The sequence below is a fragment of the Sinohyriopsis cumingii genome, unplaced genomic scaffold (genome assembly GCF_028554795.1).
Source record: "Sinohyriopsis cumingii isolate HCF-2022 unplaced genomic scaffold, ASM2855479v2 utg001397l, whole genome shotgun sequence".
In the NCBI taxonomy this organism is placed as follows: Eukaryota; Metazoa; Mollusca; class Bivalvia; order Unionida; family Unionidae; genus Sinohyriopsis; species Sinohyriopsis cumingii.
In genome coordinates, this window is record NW_028315993.1 from 4,229,468 (window position 1) to 4,256,658 (window position 27,191).

A 27,191-nucleotide genomic window follows, 5' to 3' on the forward strand; every position below is an offset into this window, starting at 1 on the left:
AAGGCACATGGATGACAAGTGTGTAGAAGGCACATGGATGATAAGTGTGTATAAGGCACATGGATGATAAGTGTGTAGAGAAGGCACATGGATGATAAGTGTGTATAAGGCACATGGATGATAAGTGTGTATAAGGCACATGGATGATAAGTGTATAGAGAAGGCACATGTATGATAAGTGTGTACAAGGCACATGGATGATAAGTGTATAGAGAAGGCACATGTATGATAAGTGTGTAGAAGGCACATGGATGATAAGTGTGTAGAAGGCACGTGGATGATAAGTGTGTAGAAGGCACGTGGATGATAAGTGTGTAGAGAAGACACATGGATGATAAGTGTGTAGAAGGCACATGGATGATAAATGTGTAGAAGGCACATGGATGTTAAGTGTGTAGAAGACACATGGATGATAAGTGTGTAGAGAAGACACATGTATGATAAGTGTGTAGAAGGCACATGGATAATAAGTGATAAGTGTGTAGAAGGCACGTGGATGATAAGTGTGTAGAGAAGGCACATGGATAAGTGTGTAGAAGGCACATGGATGATAAGTGTGTAGAAAACATTAGTGAAGGCACATCGATGATAAGTGTGTAGAAAACATTAGTGAAGGCACGTGGTTGATAAATGGGTAGAAAACATTAGGGAAGGCACATCGATGATAAGTGTGTATAAGGCACATGTAGAAGGCACATGGATGACAAGTGTGTAGAAGGCGCATGGATGATAAGTGTGTAGAAGGCACATGGATGATAAGTGTGTAGAAGGCACATGGATGGTATGTGTGTAGAAAACAGTGAAGGTACATGGATGATAAGTGTGTATTAAACATTAGTGAAGCCACGTGGATGATAAGTGTGTAGAAAACATTAGTGAAGGCACGTGGATGATAAGTGTGTAGAAAACATTCGTGAAGGCACATGGATGATAAGTGTGTAGAAAACATTAGTGAAGGCACGTGGATGATAAGTGTGTAGAAAACATTAGTGAAGGCACGTGGCTGATAAGTGTGTAGAAAACATTAGTGAAGGCACATCGATGATAAGTGTGTAGAAAACATTAGTGAAGGCACATCGATGATAAGTGTGTAGAAAACATTAGTGAAGGCACATGGATGATAAGTGTGTAGACGCCACTCTTGTTCACTTGCTAAGTAAACTTGATATTTGATCTTTTGGTCCCAAAACTGATAGATTTCTAAACCCAAGTACTGAATAAGGAACTAATGTCAAGTGCAGGAACTAATTTGTTTCTTTCAGTCAGTGACCTACACCTCTTCAACTAAAATCTAGAATCTTCTTCCCTACACCCCCAAACCGAAATAGCAAGCGCTTAATGCAAGCTTGCGACAAGCTTGCGCAAACTGATATCACGCAAGCTAGTAATTGGAACTTTGCGGCAAGCTTGTGCAAGCTTGCACTGAATAAACTGTCAAGCTTGCAAGGTTCTTTATTGCAAGCTAACTGCAAGCTTGCGCAAGCACAAGCTTAAATTATGTAACAAATAAGCTAGCGCAAGCCATAGTCATGTTATGTTTAATTTGTGCAGGCTATTAATTAAATTTAGCTCAAGACTAGGTCCATTGCTATGAAAATATAGTATACAAAAATGACATATACAGACCATTCAAGAATACTCTTCATGATGATACAATTGTTGCAGTATAAAGTATGTTATTATGTAATATAATTGGAATAAACGGAAAACATGATGCTACAAATTTTTTTTATTGACTCTTAAGTGACCTCCGTGCAGTTGCACACTTTTGAGTGATAACGTCATTGAATACAGCATCAGTTAGGCATGGTTCACCATTTGGCCTTTTGTAAATACGCACAACATATTGTTTCACAGAAGACAAAACTACTGCTGGCAGTGGAACAGATGCTTTGTCATCTTTCTTGTTATGTGCACTCTTTGCTCCAAGTGCACTGGATCTTGCCAGCCTATCTCTGGTGAAAAAAGTATCCAGAAGAGCATTAACAGATTTTCTTGGATTTCCATTTGCTTTATGATTTGCTTGGGACAGCTGGGCCTGGGTTAGGTAAACATCACAGTCGTCCACAAGCTTTATCTTGGGATTTCCACTGCTCTGAAAAATAAGAGATGAAATAAAATGTGCACTTAATAATAATTGCCAAACAAGCCTTTACCTTATACAAATTATTCTCACTGATTCGTGTTATTGTGTGCTTCATGGAAGAACTCCACTTTTCAGGTTGGGTGACCAACATCAATACAGAATATTGCGTAAATGTTTCTTACAAATTCAGGCATGTCAAAAAAAATAATTGCCTCACATCTTTGGTCCCATTCAGCAAACTGAGAAACGTAAAATGATCTGTATACATCATTTCTGAAAATGAATAAAATATGAATTCATTATTTTTGGCACCTTTTTTGATGAAATGTAAGACCCACTATTTTTGAGTACCCTTGAATACATAACAAAATGTCTATACCCACCGTCCGTGATTCCTCCCATGTATTTATTGGTACTGATTCAGCACAGGAATCTTGTTCATCACAAGTGTTATCTTGCATCTGATTTTGGCCACTAGTCCTCTCTGTTTGAAGTTCAGCTTGGCTAAATAGTTGAACTGGCTTGGGACGAATTGGGGGCTGAACTTCAGTATGCAAGACAATCTGGAAAATGATTTCATAGCATTAATTTTCTTCATGTTTGTGAAAATTACTATTGTAAAAATGTAACATACACGACTTTTAATCCTCCTGTAACAAGAATATTGTATGGTCAAGAGTTAAATTTGCTTCACAATATACTGGTAATGTAAGAAGGCAAATGTTTCACTTCAAGAAAGTTCTGATTTTCAATCAGATCTTATGCAAGTAGCTTACTCTGAAATGTACAGCTTGTCCTCATATTAAACCTGTGTAATATACAGTAGTCTAATGCTGCCAAGGGCTTTGCATTTGCCAAAAAGGGTGGGTGGTGGTGGCTTTAATTATGTCTCCACGTAACATTTTGCAAAATGTGCATCAAATATGAGTGATTTAAGCATTTGGATTTTTAATAAAGTATCATTATGTGGTGACAAAACCAGCAATTTTTTCAGGTATGAACGCTTTTGATGTATTTTTTTAAACAAAACAGTCTATGTGTGGGTATAATTAAGACTGCATTAAACAGGCCAGGGGCAGCACAGTATTTTACCTTAAAATGTAGCAAATGTAAATTGGTATGAACAGATAGATACCTACTTCACTGTTAGCTCTCATCCCAAAGCTTCTCTTGTCCTGTACTATAACAATGCTGTATGAAAAACATTGACTAATGTTTATTACGGGTTAATTATTAAGTTCCTTCCATTTTTTACTTTGGAAAAGAACTTTTTCTCTACGTTTTTATTTAATTAAATTTATTAATCATAGATTTGGTATTCACATTATATATTTCACATTAGTCCATTGCCTCAACTTAAACATCTTGAAAATGTTCTACCACATCCTATTGAATAAATAATGTATGTCTTATTATTAATAAAATAGAAGAATAATATTTGGCAGGAAATGTGTAACAATTTCTCGCTCTCATTTACTTTACTGCCATTAAAGGACATGGAATGTTCTAATCTGCCTGATTTTGTCTGAATTACGGCTCACCATTCCCTGTATAAGAACTTGTGAACTTACAGCTTTAACTGAACGTGTCTCCACCAGTTAAACTAACTACCATAAACTTATCACTGGGTGAAAATGACAATGAGATTAAAAATAAATAGTATCTACCTCAAGCGCACTGGTCAACTGCTTTAAGAAGTAATTTTTGTGGGCGTTGCAGCAGGTACACCTGGAAAAAATTAAACATGTTCCTCTGCAGAAAAGAAATCCATAGAATGTCAAGTTTCACCCAAAAGTGCAATTTTCTTTGTGGCTAGAAACATCATTGTAACAAAGAATAATTTGCATTATAAAAAATATCAAAGCATTAATTTACTTCAGTCTTCAATTAATCGCCTGAAATATTTAAAAATTTACATTTCTCTTTTCTAAATACAACTTGAACAATGTAGAAAGGCAGGGCATTGGGTTTTAAATTACGATATCATCTGAATTTAACATCATTTTCAACACATGATAGATTATTAAGGAAGAACCTGGTCAAAACCACCAACCCATGGCTGGGCATTAATTACTGATGCATTTAAAATTTCTATCAGCATACGTTATATGCCTAAATTATAAAATGAGTAAACAAATGTGTTAATTTGTTTTACCTGACAGCATTGTTGTGCCCGACATAAGTATTTCAACTTCTTGTTTCAGCCTGGACACTTCTTCCTTTAATTGTCGGTTTTCATCTTCAAGCGCTTGATTTTCCAAGTGCATATCATTAAATTGTTCATGCCGTGTTTGTAGCATCTGATAAGAATTACCAGGAGACCCGTAAAGATCTACAAGAAAGGAATAATTCTGAGGAGATACACATGGCTTGCTCCACATAAATCTCTGTCAGCATAAGCTGACGTATCTGTGCTGAGTGTATTACTTGTTTCTCTCTCCAAATCTAGTGTCTTGTCCCGCATGCTGATTTATATCATCTCTATATGCATTTCCAATAGATATGTGTGACTCAAGATCTGAAATGCCACCTAGACGTCTATTCTGTACTATCTCTTCTAACTGTTCGTTGACTGCCTCTAACTTGTTTCTGTCTAACTCTTTCTTCCTTCTTTTCTCTTCAAGTCTTTCATTATCAATTGCTGTATAATTTTTTGTCTTCTCCTCCTTCCTTTTTCTATTGTCAGTTTTATCAGTTTCTGAAAACAAGGGAAAAATAGTCCTGACAATGAACTGAGTATGGATTAATTGTAATTACTTAAGGCCTTTAAGAGGAACATTTTATTATGATCTGGCCAATTTAAGAACCCTTTCCTAACTCACTGATGACTAACAACCAGGTCCAAGTTTGAAAGAAAAGGCAGAAAATTATTGAGGCCAAACATAGGAAAACACATTTCAATAAATTACAGGCAGTAAATTCAACATTCTTCTTCTGACTCACCTGCTTTCAGAACTTGTTTGAGGGTTCATGTCTATCACAATTCTGACCAAGTTTTATGACATTTGGATGAAAATGTGGTTTTTATGTAAATGAAGCAAAATATAAAAAATCTCAGCAATTAAATTGCAATGATTTGTCACATTGATTTAATTTAATTGATGTATTAAGCTTACTGCAAAGGGATGTTTCACACTGTACCATCTTGGCCTGCAATTGCCTGTCTTTCATCTTCTTTTCCAGATCTTTCTTTGACTCTAAAACAAACAACAAAAAACCCTTTATAGAATTGACAATGAAAATCATTGGCTTCACATAATCAAGTTATAGTATTTTTCTCTGGGTATCTGATACGAGCATTTATATATATGTATATATCGTTCTTTTAAATGCAGTCAAAGTATTGACAATTTCAAATTATTCTTAATTAAGAATTTAAAAGAATATCACGAAGCCACTTTTATTCATACTGCTATATTCTGAAGTGTTTTGTGATTAAATTTTTTAAAAAAAGACGTCTACTTGTACGAGTTTTGTGATTCAGATATTTCTAAGTTTATATCTCTTAAGCTGGTGATAAGATCTGTTAAAGTTACATATCTGGTGATTGTAAAAAAAAAAAAAAGTCATGAAACTAATACGGTTGGCTGATAATGGTTCCAAATACTGACACTTTTGCAACGTAACTTATTTTCAAGCCGTTAGAATGACGCCACATGGTAGTTGATGTCCGTGTCGGCATCTCTTTTAGCAGAATATATAAAATATTTCCAATGAGGTAAAATTTTGCATTCTGTAATGCAACTTCAAATTTAAATAAAATTTGTCAATTTCTACTTCTAATTTGTCAATATCTACTTTAAACTTACCACTGATCTCGACAATCACTCCTTTCCAAAGACCATACTTTGGCAAGTTGGTGGTTATTTCTTCTCCAGGAAAATACTCGTTCCAAGGTTTCCTAGGTTCCTTCACTACATTTAGGCTATTCACGCTGGTCGTATCATCATCCCAGTCAAACCAACAGTAAATAGTCGAATTTTGAGTAATTTTTGAAGGCTAATAGATATATATTTCTAAATAAATATTCCAATCTCTTTCACGTATGAAGCAGGTTCGGTTTTCAAATTGCAGCAACAAATTCCACCCATCCAATGACAAGCTGCAACATTCCTAAGAACTTGAACCAACCAGAATCTATGTTGCTGATACATATTTAGTGAATCTATTCAGCTTCCTCTGGTAATGTCCGTGGATTTTAATTAAACTAAATGTCGTTACGGACTTTTATTTTCTTTATGATTACGTAATCACATTTGCTTTGAAAATTGTTAGTACATATCTTTTATATTGTAAATTATGAAACAAATAAATAGAAAAATCTCAAAATAACAATCTATAATTTACGGTAAATTATACGGAAACACCCGAACATCGTTGGATTTTCTCTGGGATTATTTATCTTTAAATAGTTTAATATATTTCGAGTTTCTATTTAGTTGTAAAATTGTTAAAAGCTAGTGAGTATGTTATTATGTTTTTTAAATGAACACTTATATTTTTTAAATGGTAATTTTCCGCTATCCGTGATCGGAAAAGCCCGATGAAGTTGTGATAGGGGCAGTTTGCTGAAGAGGATATTTTTCGTACTCATTAGATTAGATAGAACGAAATGCATAAAAGGAAAAGCTTTGGTTACAATAATCATCTTCAAGCTGATGACCCACTGGAAGCTGCGCCTAAAACAACGAAATGGCGTATGAAACAGAAAATCAAACAAGCTGAAACCACCTCCTCTGAATTAGAAAATGATGCTGAGGCCTCGAGTGCTAGCTGTGAGGATTCTAAGCTTGGACTGCCAAATGTTGATCCTACACAAAACGCTGAAATGTATGTTTATATTGCACTTATGGTAATTCGACTTTTCTGTAAGCACAATACCATCTCTGTTTTGGCATTTTATTGGTTGAACCTGAAACTCGTTTTAAAATAAACGTTTATACTGCATGGCAAATATTTATTTCTTCTTTTTCAGAACAGCATACTTTAAATTGAGATTTCACTCAAAATAAGATTTATTTCCTATCCAGTGCAACATTTTGAAGCATTTAAACAAAAAACAACTATAATTACTTTTTCATGATATATTTATGTACATATTTCTTTCAAGATGTGGTCCATTACTTAACTTATAGTCCAGTTCGCTTATTGTCATTTGAACTGTTTCCAACCCGAGGGCTCATATTCTTTCATGGTCAGATATCTTGATTAATATATCTCAAAATTTGATGTTTATTCTACAAATGATAAAATCTTGTCTCTTGTAATTCAGAATTGGAGATGCTCTATCCAGTGGTTCGTGTAATGAAAGTGACAATTTTCTATCTGATGGCAATAGCAAGGTTGAACAAAATGAATGGTTTGAAGTAATCAATGAGGATTCTGCTTGGTATGACTGTGACAATGATGAAGCTTCATTTCCTCAACAAAGTGATGAAAAAGAAGTCATACATGAAGATCACAAGGATGGTGATGAGAAGCCAATATACAATGGTGCCTCCATAACTTTGGCTCAAAGTGCAATTCTTGTAGTTTCATTTGCATTAAGGCACAATATCACTGGAGAGTGTTTAGCTGATCTACTTACATTAATTTCTTTCTACTGTCTAACAGCAAATATTATTCACAAATCCCTTTACCAGTTCAAGACCTATTTCAGTAAGCTTAAGGTACCATTGAAATTTTATACGTATTGTGCAAATTGTGAATTTCTCTTGGAAGAAACAGTTGAAAGGTGTCCAGTGTGTGATCATGGTTTGAATAACAAGAATATATTTTGTTGAGATTCCATTAGTTTACCAACTAGAACAATTATTTAAAAGACCGGGATTTCATCAAATGTTGTTGCATAAATTCAGTAGGACAAAAAAGCACTCTGATAATATAGAAGATATCTATGATGATGAACTTTATTGCAAGTATTCTAAACCTGGTGACTTTTTAAACAATAAAAACAATATCTCTTTTATGTGGCACACTGATGGAGTGCCATTGTTTAAATCATCAAAGATTAGCATTTGGCCCATATTTCTTGCAATCAATGAGTTGCCTTGTCAAGACAGAATGAAGCAAGAAAATATGGTATTTTTAGGCATGTGGTTCAGAAAATCAAAGCCAGCGATGTCGACTTTCCTAAAGCCTTTTCATGATACTCTAAAATTTTTCCAACAGGATGGAATTCAAGTAGATTGTTCACACTGTGAATGTCAAATCATTGTGAGGGGAATGTTACTGTGTGGTACTTGTGATCTGCCTGCCAAATGTATTGTCATGAATATGACACAATTCAATGGAAAATATGGTTGCCCTAAATGCAAGCAAGAGGGTAATGTTGTCAAAACTGGTAAAGGACATACACAAGTGTTTCCATTTGATGCTTCTTTGATAGATGGTTTAAAAATGAATCACTCTGAGATTGTTTCTAATGGTGAAGATGCATTTGCAACCTATTCTCCAATTTTTGGAGTCAAAGGACCATCTTGGTGGGTTAACGTTAATACTGACATTATTAATGGAACAGCTATATACTATATGCATACTGTACTTTTGGGGATAGTGAGACGACTACTTTTACTGTGGTTTGACCCAAAATTTTCAGCTGAACAGTTTTCAGTGTCGGATTTTGTGGAGATTGCAGATCATCGACTGTTAAGCATAAAACCACCCTACATTGTTCACCGGCATCCAACGAGCATTAAAGATCATGCTCAGTACTGGAAGGCATCAGAGTGCAGAGCCTGGCTGTTCTTTTATTCAGTACCTGTTATGTTTGGGATTTTGAAGAAGGAAATTTTTCAGCATTATTTGCTACTTGTTGAATCCATATTTATACTGAACCTTGATTCACTATATCATGATCAGCTGCTATGTAGTGAAGAACTTATTATAAAATTCTGTTGCTTATTCTCTGTATTGTATGGTGAAAAGCATATGTCAGCATTCTGTATTGTATGGTGAAAAGCATTTGTCAGCATTCTGTATTGTATGGTGAAAAGCATATGTCAGCATTCTGTATTGTATGGTGAAAAGCATATGTCAGCATTCTGTATTGTATGGTGAAAAGCATATGTCAGCAAATTTACATCAGATACTGCATTTACCCGACACTGTAAAACAACTTGGACTATTGTGGGTGTATTCCTGTTTTGCATTTGAAAGCATGAATGGAAAACTGATAACACTTTTTCATGGAACACAAAATTGTGTTGTGCAGATAGCAAATGCAGTATCATCTTTACTTAAATTACCAGCTCTTGCAGATCACATTAAAAAGAAAACACTTTAGGGTACTTTTACCGTAAACTTACAAGTACTAAACACCATTACACAGTTACAGAAACTATATCTAATGGTATATACATGATAGGTTGACAACTCTTGTGTAACTTCGAAGCAAAATATCACCGTGCTTTAGCTTTGAAACTGAAGAACTCGTTAGGAAAATGTTACATATTTGACAGAATTTTATTGAATGGTCTTTTATATCACTGTATTAGATATAATGCAAATTACAGGAATTCATACACTGTTATATACTTTTCACAGAATGCTATCTGTTGTGGGCAAATTCTTTTTTTTCTTAAATGTTGTCCTCTGTGTTCATGCAGAATTGGTCAGTGCCAGTGCTTTGCTACATATATGGCCATCATTTTAAAGATAGACTTAGATGAAGAGTGTATTTTCACCCAGGGTAACACAGACTTTATAAAGTCAAAATTAACAAACATAAGATCTGGGAATGTGACAAATACTTGCATAGCAGTTCCTGTTAAAGATATTATTGAGTTACTTGTGTGTGCAAACATTGTTAATCAAAAATTGTCTGTGTCAATGAGACCTAATAACACTGAAAGTCATTAAGCAGCAGGGAAGTTCTACAGACCCCCTGGCACAGACGAAATTAACCTTTCCAGACAAATAATTTCCGTAGAATCCTCAGAATTCAAAAATAAAGCCTCCTACGCGAAATAATCCGAAAAATTCCCCCCAAATTTGCATTTTCGGGCATAAAAAAAATAGCAGCTTTTTTGGGGGGGGTATTGTAAAATTTATTTGCCGTAATTGAATTTGGGTTGCGGATGCTAATTTTATTTCACATTAAAACAATATCATTGAAAATAAGATGAGTCGGAAAACTAGCACAGTCGGAGAGCCTCACTCGGCTAGATTAGCGCGAGAGCAATTAGCGGCGGTAAAGAAGCTTATTCCGACAAAACAATTATTTAAGAAAAAAGTTCGTGAGTACGATGATGAACAACATCATATTGGTGAAGTATCGTCAAAGTGGTTGAGTCCAGTTACCGGAGTAATCGAACAAGTAGCATACGGCAAACAAACGAAAGATAAGGAACTTAGAGATCTTGGGCTTATTCCTATGACAAGAGATATTGAGCAGCACACTCGAGTTGTTCCTGGCCAGCTTGATCAAATTCATCAAGAACAAACACAAGTACGTCAAGCACAAGCACAGAAACAAGAAGAAGAACAAGAAGAAAGATTAAGGATCCCAGGCTCCAGTAAATTTACCGATGATACTATCGCAGAAATAAAATCAATGAAACCGGATGAGGTTGTGAAATTTACTGTAGAAAATTATAGGAAAGATAAACGAACAAAATTGATGAAACCTAATACTGCCGAAAAAGTAACATTTACGCAATGGACCAAGTGGATATACTATATCCACAATGATGTCACAACGGTTAAAAACGATCCAGAATATTCTAATTTTTTAGTTGATGTGAATCTTTATAAAAAATCTTCATCCAGCAAAACTGAACCAGAGGAATTTGAATATGAATATCCAAGGGCAATACAAAAAATAATAACAACAAATTATTTTACCGACGATGCTCTTGAACAATTTAGTGACGAAGATAAATTAATTCAAATAGCTAGATTTGGTTTTATGAAACCAGAAAAATATTTGAATCCACAACATCAGCATTTAAGATTGACAAAAAGCCAGTGGATTCCTACGGTGTATTTTGCTTCTGTGGAGAAGCCGGTTGACATAAGCGATCCTGATTATAAAAATTTTATAGAAAAGATAAATCGATTAGATCGAGAAGAAAAAATATTACCTGAGAAACAAAAAACAGGATATGGATATTCAGTTTGCCCCGACAGTGTTGTTAACGACGTATCTCGCCTCGAAGTATTAATCGGAGGAAAGCGAGCCGGAAATAACTCTCGTGAAATAATCAACGAAGCTTCAGATATTTGTCAGCGATTATTCCGCGGTGGTGTAATTGATTCCCACATTTATAAAGATCTCATCGGCGAACTTATTGATTAAATCAACACAATTGAAATAATATGATTATTCACAAACATCAACGCAGACCAGCACTGGTTCGCGTAGTAAACTCTAGATTGCCAGTATATAAATACGTTCACGGTAATGGACTTGGCGATATCATTGGAAGTCTTGTCACTCGAGTAGCACCTAAAATTGGTCCCGTGTTCAAACAACTAGGATTAAAAGCAATAGGAAAGATTGGCGAGACCGCTGTTTCTGGTATTAGTAATTTAGCTAGTAAAGGCTTTAATGCTGTCAAAAGTAAAATATTAAATTTAATACGTAAAAAAAGACCAGTCAGATTACCTATCACTAGAGAGATGCCGCCCGAAATTAGCAAAACCATAAATGAAGCAGCAAATAAGAAAATAAATGATCTGGCGCAGGAAGTTGCTAAGACGAATATAGCACATGAAATTGCAAACACAAATCTGGCGCATGAAATTGCAAACACAAATCTAGCTCATGAGATTGCAAATACAAATCTTGGAAATACAAGTTTCATTTCAGGAGATGGTCTTCGTTTTAGACGATATCATTAGTAATAATGTTTTCACAAGTGTCAAATGAAGTGTTTGACATGGATGAGCCTGTGGGTAGAGACACATCCGTGCGAGATTTTCAGTATTTCTCGTACGAGGTAGTTGAACCAAATACACCTAACCGCAAGGAAATTCAAGTTCACGATACAACAAGATATTTTCTTCCATCTGAGGCGTATATCGAGGTTGTTGGGATACTTAATAAAACCGATAATACCAACTACGATGCAAATTTTAACGTTGGATTTGTCAATAACGGTATCATGGCATTATTCAAGAGTGCCACTTACATGATTGATGGAAGAGAGATTGAATCAATCACTGACAATGTTGATGTAGCAACAACGATTATAGGCCTAGCAAGATACTCGGATGATTTTACCAGATCAGCTGGTCCTAGTATGATGTTTGCTAAGGATAATTCTAATGCACCTATATTCAAACCGTTTGTTGTTAGACGACCGAATAATAACGCCGGCAATGCTGCTGTTGATGTTGAAAATATGATAATTAATCAAACTGAAAATTATAATCTTGGATTTGCTACGCGAAAAAAAATGTTAGTCGGACTGGAGAATAATTTCTCTTGTGCAATTCCGTTGTCTCACATTTTTGGATTTTGCCGGCATTTCAGGAAAGTTATTTATGGAGCAAAGCATACAATTTCCTTTATTCGAGATGCCGCGGGTAATGATAGAGCCATTTGGCGAGAGGCGGGTGATGCTGGTAAGGTAACATTAAATAAAATTACTTTGTGGATGCCAGCAGTAACACCATCAATTCGCGAAGAAGAAAAATTATTATCATTCATGAATCAAGGAGGAAAATCCATCATGTCCTGGCTAACAACAACAACCGACTCCTCCGATGTTAATATGAACGGAATATACACTTGGCGAATTGCGTCACAGCAAGGTGTTTCAGCGCCCAGGCATATCTTCATTGTTCTTCAAAATGCAAATAGATACGATCAAACTCACAGTCACATGATATTTGATCAATTTGGGGCAACAAACGTATCATTAAGAATAAACGGTCAACAAGAACCATCCGAAGAAATAGCTATCAATTTTGAAAATTATTCCACTGCGCGCGCGTATCATCGATTATTAAGTTATATGGGTCGCGATCAAAATATTGATACCGGATTGCAAATATCACAACTAGATTTTAATACTCTCTATCCCATCTATTACTTTTCCCTGGAACATCTTGATTTGGTAAAGCAGTCGGTTGTCGATATTCATTTCAAAGCAAGAATTAACACTGGAGGACCAGCGAGAGCCATCGCGGTTATTCTTAGTGATAGAACAATGATCCTAGAAGGCATCAGTGGTAGAATGAGAGTCATCGACGCGCCTGTAGAAAATATGTGATAAATTCTAAATTTAGATAAAGTGATTATTAATATGCCATACGAACACGTCAGCGTAACACTGACCCCGGGTCAGATAAAAAAACTTCAAGCAGCAACAACAGCGCGAAGAGGTTTAAAATTAATCTTGAAAAATAATCAGATTCACGGTGGACCTAACAAACTATCACTGACACGAGGTCAACACGGACGATTTACCAAAGCCAGATCAATGAATTCTGGTGTTCATGTAACTCTCTCCATTGGCGCAGTGAAAGACATGGTCAAGGTAGGTGGCTTCCTTCCTTTCCTATTGCCTTTATTAGCTCCGTTGATAACGGGCGCGTTATCAGCAACGGCTGGATTCGGAGTTAAAAAATTATTGGATAAAGTTACCGGAGGAAGATACGGTAAAAAAAAATACCATCGCGGATCCGGCCTGAGACTAGGACGACCTCCAATGTACGGATCCGGCCTAAGATCATCACGCCATCATCGAATTTAGATTTAATCAATGAAGCAAAGAAAAAGAAAATAAGATTTTTCAGAGGAGTATTCATGCGAGATCAATTACCGGACAAACCAAATTCTACCGAGACAGGAATAATTAACCTCGATAAAAATTCCGGCCCTGGCACTCACTGGGTTGCGTACGCGATTAATCCTCGCGAAATCATTTACTTTGATTCGTATGGACTAGCACCACCAAACGAATTTTTCAAGTATATCTCTTCGTTGAAACTTCCAGTTTGGTATTCAACACTTCCAACGCAAACATCAACCGATCCACCAATATGCGGTCCAGAATCAATTAACATTCTTGATGCAATTTCAAAATCATCCCGCCCTTATCACAAAATTTTATTTGAATATACCGTAGATAAATATCATGGTTGACATTTATGGTAGATCTCTCTTTAGAAAGAAAGAAGAAACAGATGAAGAAAAAAAAATCGATACATCAAATTTTGCAACCAAGAAAGACATTAACAATCTTCTATCGTTGGCAGAGATAAATCCTGGTGAAATTGCTGTTTTTCAAAATACCGAAGGTCGATTACAAACTAGCAATGTCAAAGTCACTGATATGATTAGCCGAGATGAATATAACGAACGCATCAAGCAATTTACTCAATTATCAGATTCAGTAACAAAATCTATCACTGACGTTACTAATATTATCGCAAGTTTACCATCAAAGGCAAATATCGCAGATGTAGAAAAATCCGATAAAGAACTATCAGCGACATTATTGTTAAAGTTGGATAAGGCAGTCTACAATGAAGATCAGGAAAAACTTACAAAACAACTAACTAAACTAACTAACGATCTTAAAAAACTCGATGAAACTTTAAAACAACTTAGCAAGAAAGTTGATGATAATATAAAGAAAACTACCGATACTTCATTCGTCGCAGATCAATTAACAAAGAAAAAAGTTGATCAGGAATTGCACGATGACCTCATTGATAAAGTAGGAAAGATCAACGAAGATATTACTAATATTATCGCTGACGTTTCTGAAATAAAAACCACAATGGATAAGAAAGGCGATAAAGTGTTATACGACGATCTTAGCAAGACGACAAAGAAAATCAACGACGATATTGCAAAAATCAATAAACACATCGAATCGTTACGTGGAAGTGATGATTACGATGATCTTGTTGAAAAAACAAAATCCATCAACGATGATATTGCCAAGATAAACAAAGATATCGAAGCGGTGCGTTCACTAACATTCCAAAAAGCTGATAAAACATCACACGACGATCTTAGCGATAAAACAAAGAAAATCAGCGCTGATGTTGAAACGATGCGTGTGTTAATGAATCAGAAAGACGAGAAAACAAAATCTATCAATGATGATATTGATCAAATCAGCAAAGATATTGAAACAGTCCGTGGATTAGTACACCAAAAAAGTGATAAAACATCACACGATGATCTTGGTGAAAAACTAACAAGAACAACCAGGGACGTTACTAACATTCTTGCCGATGTTACAAAGATAAATACTGCAATAAGTGAAAAGGTTGATAAATCATCACACGACGAGAAAACAAAATCCATTAATGATAATATCAATCAAATCAACAAGGACATTGAAACGGTTCGTGGATTAACTCATCAAAAAGTCGATAAATCATCACACGATTATCTTAGTGAAAAACTAACAAAAACAACCATGGACGTTACTGGTATTCTCGCAGATATTAACACAGTACGTGAACAGAAAATCGATAAATCATTATATGATGAGAAAACAAAATCCATCAGTGATGATATTACTAAAGTTAGTAAGGACATTGAAGCAGTTCGTGGATTAACGCAGCAGAAAGTCGATAAATTATTATATGATGAGAAAACAAAATCCATCAGTGATGATATTATTAAAGTTAGTAAGGACATTGAAGCAGTTCGTGGATTAACACAACAGAAAGTCGATAAATCATCACACAATGATCTTGGTGAAAAACTAACAAGAACAACCAGGGATGTTACTAACATTCTTGCTGATATTAACGCAGTTCGTGGATTAGCAAATCAAAAAGTTGATAAATCATTGCACGACGAGAAAACAAAGAAGATTGATGAGGACATTGAAGTAGTTCGTGGATTAGCAAATCAAAAAGTTGATAAATCATTACACGACGAAAAAACAAAGAAGATTGATGAGGATATTACTAAGATTAGTAAGGACATTGAAGTAGTTCGTGGATTAGCAAATCAAAAAGTTGATAAATCATTACACGACGAAAAAACAAAGAAGATTGATGAGGATATTAACGCAGTTCGTGTATTAGCAAATCAAAAAGTTGATAAATCATTACACGACGAAAAAACAAAGAAGATTGATGAGGATATTACTAAAGTTAGTAAGGACATTGAATCAGTTCGTGGATTAACACAACAAAAAGTCGATAAATCAGCACACAATGATCTTGGTGAAAAACTAACAAGAACAACCAGGGATGTTACTAACATTCTCGCCGATATTAACGCAGTTCGTGGATTAGCGATTCAAAAAATTGATAAATCATTGCACGACGAGAAAATAAAATCCATCAATGATGATATTGAAGCGGTACGTGAATTAGCAAATCAAAAAGTCGATAAATCAGCACACGACGAGAAAACAAAGAAAATAAACGAAGATATTACTAAGATTAGCAGCGACGTTGAAACGGTTCGTGGATTAGCAAATCAAAAAGTCGATAAATCAGCACACGACGATCTTGGTGAAAAACTAACAAGAACAACCAGGGACGTTAATAACATTCTCGCCGATGTTACAAATATAAATACCGCAATGCTTCAGAAAGTTGATAAATCATCACACGACGAGAAAACAAAGAAAATCGATGAGGATATTAACGCAGTTCGTGAGCAGAAAGTCGATAAATCATCACACGATGACCTCCACAAGAAAATCATTGAAGATAATACTAAGATCATTGAAGATATCAACGCAGTACGCCAAATCGCAATTAAGAAAGTTGATAAAACAATACACGATAACCTCCAAAAGAAACAAAAGAAAATCAACGATGATATTCTCGCAGATGTTACCAAGATAAATACCGCAATGGGTGAAAAAGTCGATAAAACATCACACGATGATCTCAGCGAGAAAACACAAGAAATCAACACAAAAATTGAAAAATTGTCCCGTATTGTCATCCCACCGGATGTGGAAAATGTAGAAAAACTTGGTTGTTATATATCATTTGTGGTACAAGCGATAAACAAGATATGGAGACCCGAATCAAATATTACGAGTTGGATTGCACCAATTACTGGCGTATATCGAGTATATTTCATATCCAAAATAAAATTCACGGTAACAACTGAATTTCACAAAATTAATACATTTCATGAGTATTATCCTGGAATTTTTATTATTTCCATGGAGGAAAATACTCGGGAGGTATTTACATTAGAACCACCAGATAGAACCATCACAGGAGAAATCAAATATCTTGCAATTTATGAGTTTTTATCCGGATGGGATAATATTCCGTACAAAACTAAATAATATAGTAATTATTATTGTAGATTAAATAAATGACAGCATCAGATTATCGATATAATCTTGCGCGATCATGGCAAGATTCGCTAAAAAAACAAATAGACGAATATCAAATAAAAATAAAGAAATACCAGCGCAGATTAGTTATTATTGATGTTGTTGTTTATACCGCATCAGCAATAATCGCCGGCGCGGGTATTGTTTTATCCGTAGTAACAACAATCGCGCCGATCGTAGCAACAATAATAATTTCATCAACAACAACGATAGCTGGCGTTCTCAATATTATTGCAAGAAAAATATCTTCATGCACCAGCGAGAAACTATTATCGTACAAAAATAAACTAACTAAAATTAACGACGCATATTCGAAGTTATCATCGCTGATTTCCGAAAGTCTCAACGATGGAGTTATATCCGATATAGAATTTTATTCGATGATCAGCATCTACTCGGAGATTGAACAAATGAATAATAATAATGTCCGAGTTAGTCCAGATAGTGACAAACACAACACCGCCGACAACAACGTTAATATCACTAAGCTCAACTAATCCAGAATTTAGTATTAGTTTTCCAACTCCAATTAGCGTCAAGGAAATGGCATTGATACAATTGCGTGTTTATAATAGCTGGCCTAATATCAGATCAAAATCATTCGGTAAATTATTATCAAACAATTCACTTGTTGTTGCTGATAAGAAACACGCCGATGGAACTCCTAGTTGGTTTGTCGTTAGTATACCAACCGGCAGCTATGAGATTGAACAGATAAATAGCGAGTTCAACACTAGAATATCGAATATTACTGGCGATGCTCATCCAGGAATAAAGATATCAGCACATGAACCAACGTTATCATCAATCATTGAAGTATCGTCGCCGTATATGGTAGATATTTACCGTTCATCTATCAGGACAGTATTAGGCTGGCCTGATATTCCGCCTGGTAGAATAACAACACCAGAACCAAAGAAGTCCGACTTCATCAGCAATGAAAAAAACTTCCACGGACTTGACTTGGACTATATTGATCAGTATGAACAAACTAAGGCGAGTCTTGATTTTTCATCAGGATCAGTTTATATGCTAGATTTGTTCGAGGATAGTATTACAATATTATTTGTTAAAATTATCAACGAATACGAAATACAAAAGAAACTGTTAGAACATTATTTCCAAGATTGCGTATTTAACGTACAAGCTTCATGCAACGAAATTATAATTACAACAGAGCGGATAAATAAATTAGCTGCTGATATGGAACTTATTAACGAACTAGCAACGGGCTATATACAAAACAGCGCCGTCTTTGGTATGGGTTTTATTATTAACGCATTTATGCAACGACATAATCTAACCGAGAGGACGTTGCCAAATTATAAGTTTCCCGGCTATAACGTTGATGAGATGAGAAAATTTGTCGCTGATACAGTCGATAGGTTATTTCCTAAATTACACGACGCGTGGGTTAAGAAGAAAACACAAGCAGAATCAATCTTGATGCATGATAATGATGGAATTGGACAAGGGAGACATATATCACCTGGGATAGTTAATATAACCGAAGTGATTGCTGTTTATCTTCATGCTGATGTTGTGGAAGGTAGCTACAATGTTGATCCTGCAATATCAAGAGCGGAGCAGGGATTTGTATTATACACATTCTCTCCTAACGTCTCTCCTGGTTACTTGATAATAAAGGAGCCGGTTAATCCGTTTTACCTACGCTGTCATAATCGATTATTATCAAGAATAAATTTCAAACTAACAAATCAAGATGGAAATTTACTTGATATTCGCAGAGAAACGTTAAGTATAAGTTTGTTGGTGAGATCGTAATCGAAAGTTTTTGATTTTTAAATCTGTATCCCAGGGAAAAACAAACGAAAAAAATAAATAAAATCCAGGGAAATTTTCACAAAATAAAAAAAAAAGATATTTTTTCTGAATTTTATTTATTTTTTTAATTTTGGCGGGGGTATTTACCCTTCAAATCGAGTAATTTATATAATTTCGTGAATCCGCTGGGGTAAATACCCCTCAAATCGAGTAATTTATATAATTTCGTGAATCCGCTGGGGTATTTACCCCTCAAAATTAATAAATTTGTGTAATTTCAGTAAATAAATTATTTTGGTAAATAATAAAAAAAAATTAATAAAAATCAGAAAAATTAAGAAAGTTTCGTAATTTTATGTTTTTTGTTGAGTATTTACCCCTCAAATCGAGTAATTTATATAATTTCGTGAATCCGCTGGGGTATTTACCCCTCAAATCGAAGTAATTTATATAATTTCGTGAATCCGTTAGGTAAATACCCCCGCCAAAATTAAAAAAATAAATAAAATCCAGGGAAATTTAAATCTTTTTTTTTATTTTGTAAAATTTCAAAGATTGGAAAATTCTCTTGTTTTTTCATCAACAAGTTTTTTCAATTGTCTGACACGAGAACTTGTGATTTTCCTTGATTCATATGCGTCGGATAAAATTAATCTAGCTTTTTCTACTAGCGTTGATAATTTAACAAAATCCTCGATGTGATCATCGCTGACTGTCGCAAGTGATTGATACATCGCGATTTGGATCTTCTTTATTAATTTATATTCTGACGGCAGGGTATATTTATATTCGAGTCTCCCTAGAATAATTGTTTCGAATTCTGATCTGATTTTATTCACATCAAGATCCGATGGGAGATCTATTTTTTTTTTCAAATTATTAATCTCTCCAATGATATCGTTTATTATTTCTTCGTCCATTATACTAATTTTGTAGTATTTAATTATTCTTCATCATCATCAAATATTATTGGAACATAGAAGAATCTGATCCACTCACCGAGATTGTAGGAAAATGTTCTGTGGTTTATTCCCTCCGCTACTCGCCATATCGATACTGGAGTAATTTCATAAAATTTCGCAGCAGCATATATCGACTCAAATGCAATTTCTTCATTTGTTTCTTGATTTACCGACTTAACTGACTTGGCATCTTTCGGATGTTTTCCAGTGTTACCCGAGGAACAATTTTCACTCTGAGTCACAACTCGAAGATTAGTTAATTCATTATTAAGTTTATTTCCATCGATATGATCTATAACCAAATTGTCTCTGATGAGTCCATGGAAACATTCGAACACAAATCTGTGAACGAAGTAATTTGTTTTTCTTCGCCTATTATTTTTGCTGATTGTGAATTTGAGATATCCATTCATATTAATATTACCAACAAGATTCTTCGTTCTGATGTGTCTCACATTTCCATCCTTGGATGCTTCATAATCATCAATGGTAGGATGTGATCTATATTCGCTCATAGGAATCGTTGATTTCATTTCCATATATAATATTTTATACTTCTAAATCATAATTTGCTTTGAAACGATTAATATAATCTTCTTCACAAGAAATTACTGAGGAAGATTTCTTTTCATAATATCTCCGTAGCTCACGATATTTCTTTCCACCACAAGAAAAACATAATCGAGTCTTTCCTCGAATGCCAACTTGGCAAACCAAACATCGTTGTGGTCCTTTGTTGCCTCGTCGAACTTCGTATATATGAGCGCCGCAATATTCACCTCTGCAAGATTTATCACATGATTTTGTTGATCCGACTATTATCCAAGCGCATTGCTTCATTATTATAATTAGATATTTGTCTAAAATATAATAATGGATTTATTTGATCTTGATGAGGCAGAATATATCATTCCTGAAGTAGATCGTGCAAAGAAAGAATTTTTCGACGATGGCGCGATTCATGTTTGGTCAACTTGGAAAACTAATTTCATTGATGCTACGATGAATCTAGAGCGAGCAAAAAAGATAATCGAACACATAAAATCTGAACACAAAGATGAGCGATTTATTTTCGGAATAAAATTTATTGCACAAATGCCGGACGATACTTGGATTATTCGCGACAAACGAGATCCAGTACGCGGCGGTAAGAAAAATGTCGTTCTTGATAAGAATTCGAAGCCAGGATTATTATTGGGAATTGATGGTCCTTATTATGCTAGAGCTTATCCTTCTAGCGCTGTTGTTTATGGAATTTATCGGCTGAATAATAATCCTGATGCGAAAAATCTACCAGCGATGAAAGAATCACCGATGATAAATTGCGTGGCTGAGAGAGTTATCGAGCATATGAAAAATGCTCGTCGCGGATCTGGTCTGACCCAATTGAGATTGGATAAAATTAATTCATGGGCAAAGACAGTTGCTGATGGTGCATCGATTGATGATGTTGCTGCGCTGAGCAAGAAACTTAAATTTCCTATTACGGTTAAAACACTATCGGGTGAAATATTATATTCGTCGCCGTATAAATCTCGAGGAACACCAATCGAAATTGTTGATCATAATTCACATGCGTGGTCGCAGTCAGTGATGATATTCCCGAAGGATCGCTCCATTAAATTCTATCCCGTGGAATTTTTCACGGATGACGTAAAAGACAATTCTGATGCAATGTTCCGATATATCAAATTATTAGCAAAGTCTGATCCAATATCGGTTTGGTTATTTTCTAGCGAAGAAAAATACGATCAATTTATCTTGCCACGCGGAGATATTTACCGTGATGAAAAATTGCATGAAGCGATGAGAAATATCGCGGAGAAATATTCGTCAAATCCAGATCAGTTGCTGACAAATTGTTTTACTGTTCCATCTGTTGCCGCTCATGCCGCGAGAGAAAGAAATTCGTGGAAACCCACAAGGAATGAGTTTCTTAATGATATTCAACTTAGTTGTATCGAATACGGTCATGGAGGATTGTGGAATACCAAATATTATTTCGAAGATATGATTTCAGTTGATATGAGCGCGTGTTATCCTGGAAGTTTCCTTGGATATGGCGATTGTGCAGATTACTTTGCTAAATTCGGCCATCCTACCAGCGAGATGACGAGAGTGGCAATTAATGGACCGTTACCTGATTTTGTTATGACAGGATTCGCTAATGTTACTTCATTCGAACTTGCTGAAAATTTGCATAAAATTTGCTATATTTGGTTTGGTCGGCATTTATCTCAGCGAAGATGGGTTCCCATAGTGCTGTTGAGATATATGCTGGATTCGTCGATGTTGATATCGCTGACGATAAGTGAAGCGATTATATCCTATAGGAAACAAACTGAAGTGTGGTTACCCACGGACTGTGAAAACGCGAAAGATATTGGAAGAAAAATAATTGGTAAATTTACTCAAGGAGGATCAGTTGATCATAAACATCGCCATGCTAGATTATTCATCAATGACGCTGAAATGGATTTTATTATTGCCGATACGGTGTCAAGAGGAATATTTTGCAACAGAGAAAATATTATTATTGATGGAGAAAAATTAGGTACCGTGATTACTTATCTCGATGGAGAATCAGCGCAGTATACTCATTTAAGATCATCGATGCTCGCTTATGTGAGTATTAATTTGCTGTCAATGATAAATAAATTTGCCGATATCGCGGTAAGGGTTGCAACGGATTCGTTTTATATCAATAAAAAATATCAGTGTAGGTTGGAAAATTTAATCACCGATGGTTCTTGGGGAACCTGGAGAATAAAAAATGAGGATATTCTAGATTATTGTGAAGACGCTGATGTAGAAGATTGCGATAAGTTTCATAAAGACCAATGCGATGAAGTATCAGCAGCATCATCTGCGTTTGATCCGATTTCACGAAACAAATTCGTTTATCTGAATGGTCCTGGCGGTAGTGGTAAAACCACACGAGCGATAAACTTATTTTCAAACTCTGATATGATAGTGTTAACTCCAACTCACAGGTTAGCAAGAGAAATAAAGCAGCGTGGCGTTAGTTCTTGCACGTATCACAGTTATTTCAAGTACAGTGGTGGATTATGGGATCCGGCTCGAATGGGAAACAAATATATCAACAAGATTATAGTATTTGATGAAATTTGCACAGTAAATTTAGTTATACTAAAATCATTCCTAAGTTGGTTGGAAGAAAAAAATACTGCAGTGATAATGTGCGGAGATCATGGTCAACCTGATCCTATTGATGGTGAATCTCCTCATAGATGGCTCAGAAACTTTGTGGATTATTATGAAGAGATTGATGCCGATTATAGATCTAATGATAATTTACTAACTGAGTTTAAAAAAATGATTCGATTGCAACCTAATAAGTTTCAATGTGATGTGATGAGAAAAATAATTGACGAGACTTCGATGGATAATTTTCTAACTTTGTGGCGTCCAGATCATTTGATTGTTGCTAGTAGGAAAATTATTCGCGATGCTATTCAGGAAATACTATTCAAGCTTCACTGCGAGAAATTTCCAACGTTGCAGGTTCCGTTGTGCTATAGGCCTGCTGATACCAGAAAACAAAATATTAATGTTACTTTGCCATACGGAGAAGAAAAAATATTAGTTTTGAACGATATTATTTTCGTTGATATTAATCTTGTCAACGATGCGATAAACGCAGAAAGATCGCCGTGGAAACTTGGATACGCAGCAACGATTCACTCGTCACAGGGATTAACAGTAGATGGTCAAGTCTGGATTGTCGATGATAGAATTTCCTGGTCAAATTTAGTTTATCTAGCTGTTTCTCGAGTAAGAAAATTATCTCAGTTGGGTAGAATTAAATTTCACATTAACGAAGATGGCGGTAATTGAGTATCCTTTGGAATTACTTGTAGTTCCTCTTTGGTAAATCCTCGTTGTGGTGCTAATGAATCTAGAAAATAAATTGCTGGTCTTCCTGATGATCTTGTTACGGCCGATATTTTATGCGTTGTAACACTCCAGTTTGGATCGGTTGCTCTTTTTCTGCCACCCTCGGCTTCTCCTTCTTTATACAAATATCTAACCGTGACACTACCTAACACCGGCGAAATTATTGAACTTCGCTTTAGTGGTATATTTGTTTTTGTAATTGCAATTGCGGGTTTCATTGATATTGTTCGTGTTACTTCGTTATTTAGTGCGTTAATCACGTGAGGTAATCTTGTTACCCAATCGTGAGATCGTTTATCTTGGATAAATTCGCGCGCGTACTGATATCCGAATAATCGTTCTGCAAGAGTTTTATTGAATCTCTCAACGATAGCTTGATTGTGATGAACACCTACAATACCGCGACGGATTTTAACATTATTCTTTTTCATCAGTGAAGTAACCGCGCCAAGAAATTCTCGACCTGGATCAACCTGGAGAAGCTTCGGCCATGTTAATGGAGATCGTGAATAAATTTCGCTAAACGCCTTAGCAATATCTGTTGCTGTTTTATTCGATAACGGTTCCGCTTCTTTGTACCTACTTGCAATATCAACAACCGTCAGAACATATTTGTATATAACTCCGTCAACGGTATCGTAAGGAAGAAACATTAAGTCGGCCTGATGAACTTCATTAGGGACGCTGACAGAGAAACTCGCATATGGTATTTTCTTAGGCGGAGGAAGATAAATTTGCCAAACAGCTTGCTTTGATAACCATGATGCAGCGGTGGAGTGTTTTACTTTTGCGGCCTTGGCAAGTTTGGCAATTGCTGATTTTCCTTTCCAAAATCCTCGCGGAGAATAATATATCTGCTCCATTATAATTTACCAGCACCGAGAACTAATTTACCTTTCATTGCTCCTTTTATCAACCAAGTTGCCAATTTTTCTTTGAATTTTTTATTAGGTACTGCGTCTATTGCGTGAATTAGCTTCACATCAGCGAGATGTCGTTGTTCTAAATCTCCACTGCGATATGCGAGATCGTGATAATAACATGCGTTATCGATAGCGTTTACTGGTTCTTCACCAGGATTTGGTTGATTATTATTATTAAGTCTTATATCTAGCCTTGTACCAGGTCCGCAATAGTTGTATCCTGGCAGATGTTTCTCTCCGGGATATTTCGCCCAAGGCAATCCTGGCAGATTTGTTAAGGAGGCGGTAATATCTCCTCCGGTTCTTCTATCTTTTTTTTAACGAATCTATATTTGATTGTACCACAAACCGCACATTCACCTTTGATAGCATTCCTGTTGTTGCGTGTAACAACTTCGATTGGATTTAGCGTAGCAGTTCGAGTGCGACACTTAACACAATATGAATCCATAATATTCTAATAACATGAATGTAATTGATTTTTCAGCCACGAAAAAACGCGAGCAAGTGAAACACACTTCAGCATTACCGAATTCGATAAGAATGATAATTATTGGACCGTCGGGATCTGGAAAAACTCAGTTATTGCTAAATTTGATAATGAGATGGCTAAAATGGGATAAATTGTATTTAGTTGCGCCATCCGTAGATGATCAGCGATGTTATCAAGTACTAAAGGAATTTAGCGATAATACTGAGGATGGCACAATAGAATTTATAACGGATATCAATGAAACTCCATCAGTGGAAAATTTAGACGGTGATGCTAATAATCTTGTTGTTTTCGACGATGTGATGCTGGATAAGCAAACTAATCCGGCCAGGATATTCTCGCGTGGCCGACACAAGAACACCGATGTGATTTACGTGACGCAGCGATATACGCAAATTCCAAAGGTTATTAGAGATAATTGTAATATTTTATCGGTATTTAATGGCGTTGATACTCACACGCTGAGAAATATCCATCAAACCTGGTGCAACGGTGATATGGACATAAATAAGTTTAAAAATTTCTTTAGTCACGCTCAGGCAACACCGCACGGATTTGTCACGATCAATCTTCATGATCCGCGTAGTAGATATCGAGTCGGTCTTGATCAAATTTACTCATAAAATTGCAACCCAAATTCAATTACGGCAAATAAATTTTACAATACCCCCCCCAAAAAAGCTGCTATTTTTTTTATGCCCGAAAATGCAAATTTGGGGGGAATTTTTCGGATTATTTCGCGTAGGAGGCTTTATTTTTGAATTCTGAGGATTCTACGGAAATTATTTGTCTGGAAAGGTTAATTTCGTCTGTGCCAGGGGGTCTGTAGAACTTCCCTGCTGCTGTCATTAATAAAAATCTTTGAAATTTGTATGTCACTGTGTCTTTTCTTTTACATTTCTTTGACTTTGAAGGTGTTTTTAAGCATGCTCAGGGTTAAAGCTATACAATATTCAGGCATCAGCTTATCAAAGAATATATCATATTTTGTATCTACCTGTTCTATAATGCCTCAAATCAATATGCTGGAAATGAAATGGTCAATAAAATGTATTGCTTGAAGTTTTTGACTTTGTTAATCTTTCATGAATATGTGGAAGCTTGCGCAAGCTTGTGGTTTTTGCAACCACTTGTAAAAACTGCAAGCTTGCAGACGCTGGCAAGAAAATTGTCAGAGATGGTACCATGCTTGCGCAAGCTAGCAAATATTTATTGGAAAGCTTATTTTGATGATACAAGCTTGCTGCAAGCTAACCGCAAAGATGAATTTTGGTTTGGGGGCCAAGTGCAAAATATTTGCATTGCTGAATCCATAACTATGACAGATAAAGAAGGCAAAAATAAAAGAATCAAATCAATTTTGAAATGGAAAGGTATCTCTATTTGAAGCCTACATGGGTATAAGACATCTTTGCAGGACAAAATTCCGATATTTTATCCCTATCTACATCTCGGCAGGTCGAGCAGATATTTCTGTGCTTCAGGTCTGTGAATTTCACTGGACGTGGCAAAAAACAGACATGCCTATCACCAACTTATAATGAAATCTATTTATAATTTGTCTGAATACCTGAATGACAAATCACACTGATTACTAAACATCAATACTTTTTTCTTTTTAATCTCAAGGTCAAATGTCATTTCAAGAAAAGACTCCAGAATTTGTGAAATACTCATGAAGCTCATAAATAGTTTGTTTGCTTCCTAGGGCCACTAGGCAAGATTCTATTTGTACTG

General features: G+C 35.5%; 4 protein-coding genes across 4 annotated transcripts in view; 1 reads left to right on the forward strand and 3 right to left on the reverse strand.

Moving 5' to 3' along the window:
* The window catches only part of LOC149772559 (uncharacterized), a 187,672-nt gene that overhangs the window by 45,460 nt on the left and 115,021 nt on the right, over positions 1-27,191 (reverse strand). The window lies entirely within an intron of this gene.
* LOC149772560 (nucleus accumbens-associated protein 1-like) lies at positions 1,560-3,828 on the reverse strand. Its single transcript, XM_089947638.1, has 4 exons — positions 3,754-3,828; positions 3,222-3,261; positions 2,470-2,649; positions 1,560-2,095 (listed from the first exon to the last, which is right to left on the reverse strand). Exons 3-4 carry the CDS (start codon positions 2,545-2,547, stop codon positions 1,730-1,732), a joined length of 444 nt encoding a protein of 147 aa, XP_089803764.1. The 5' UTR covers positions 2,548-2,649; positions 3,222-3,261; positions 3,754-3,828; the 3' UTR covers positions 1,560-1,729.
* LOC149772561 (uncharacterized) lies at positions 4,510-5,332 on the reverse strand. The gene is made up of 2 exons (XM_089947639.1): positions 5,203-5,332; positions 4,510-4,784 (listed from the first exon to the last, which is right to left on the reverse strand). Exons 1-2 carry the CDS (start codon positions 5,330-5,332, stop codon positions 4,510-4,512), a joined length of 405 nt encoding a protein of 134 aa, XP_089803765.1.
* Positions 6,989-9,043, forward strand: LOC149772562 (uncharacterized). The gene has a single exon (XM_089947640.1). The coding sequence runs from the start codon at positions 7,925-7,927 to the stop codon at positions 9,041-9,043; it is 1,119 nt and encodes a 372-aa protein (XP_089803766.1). The 5' UTR covers positions 6,989-7,924.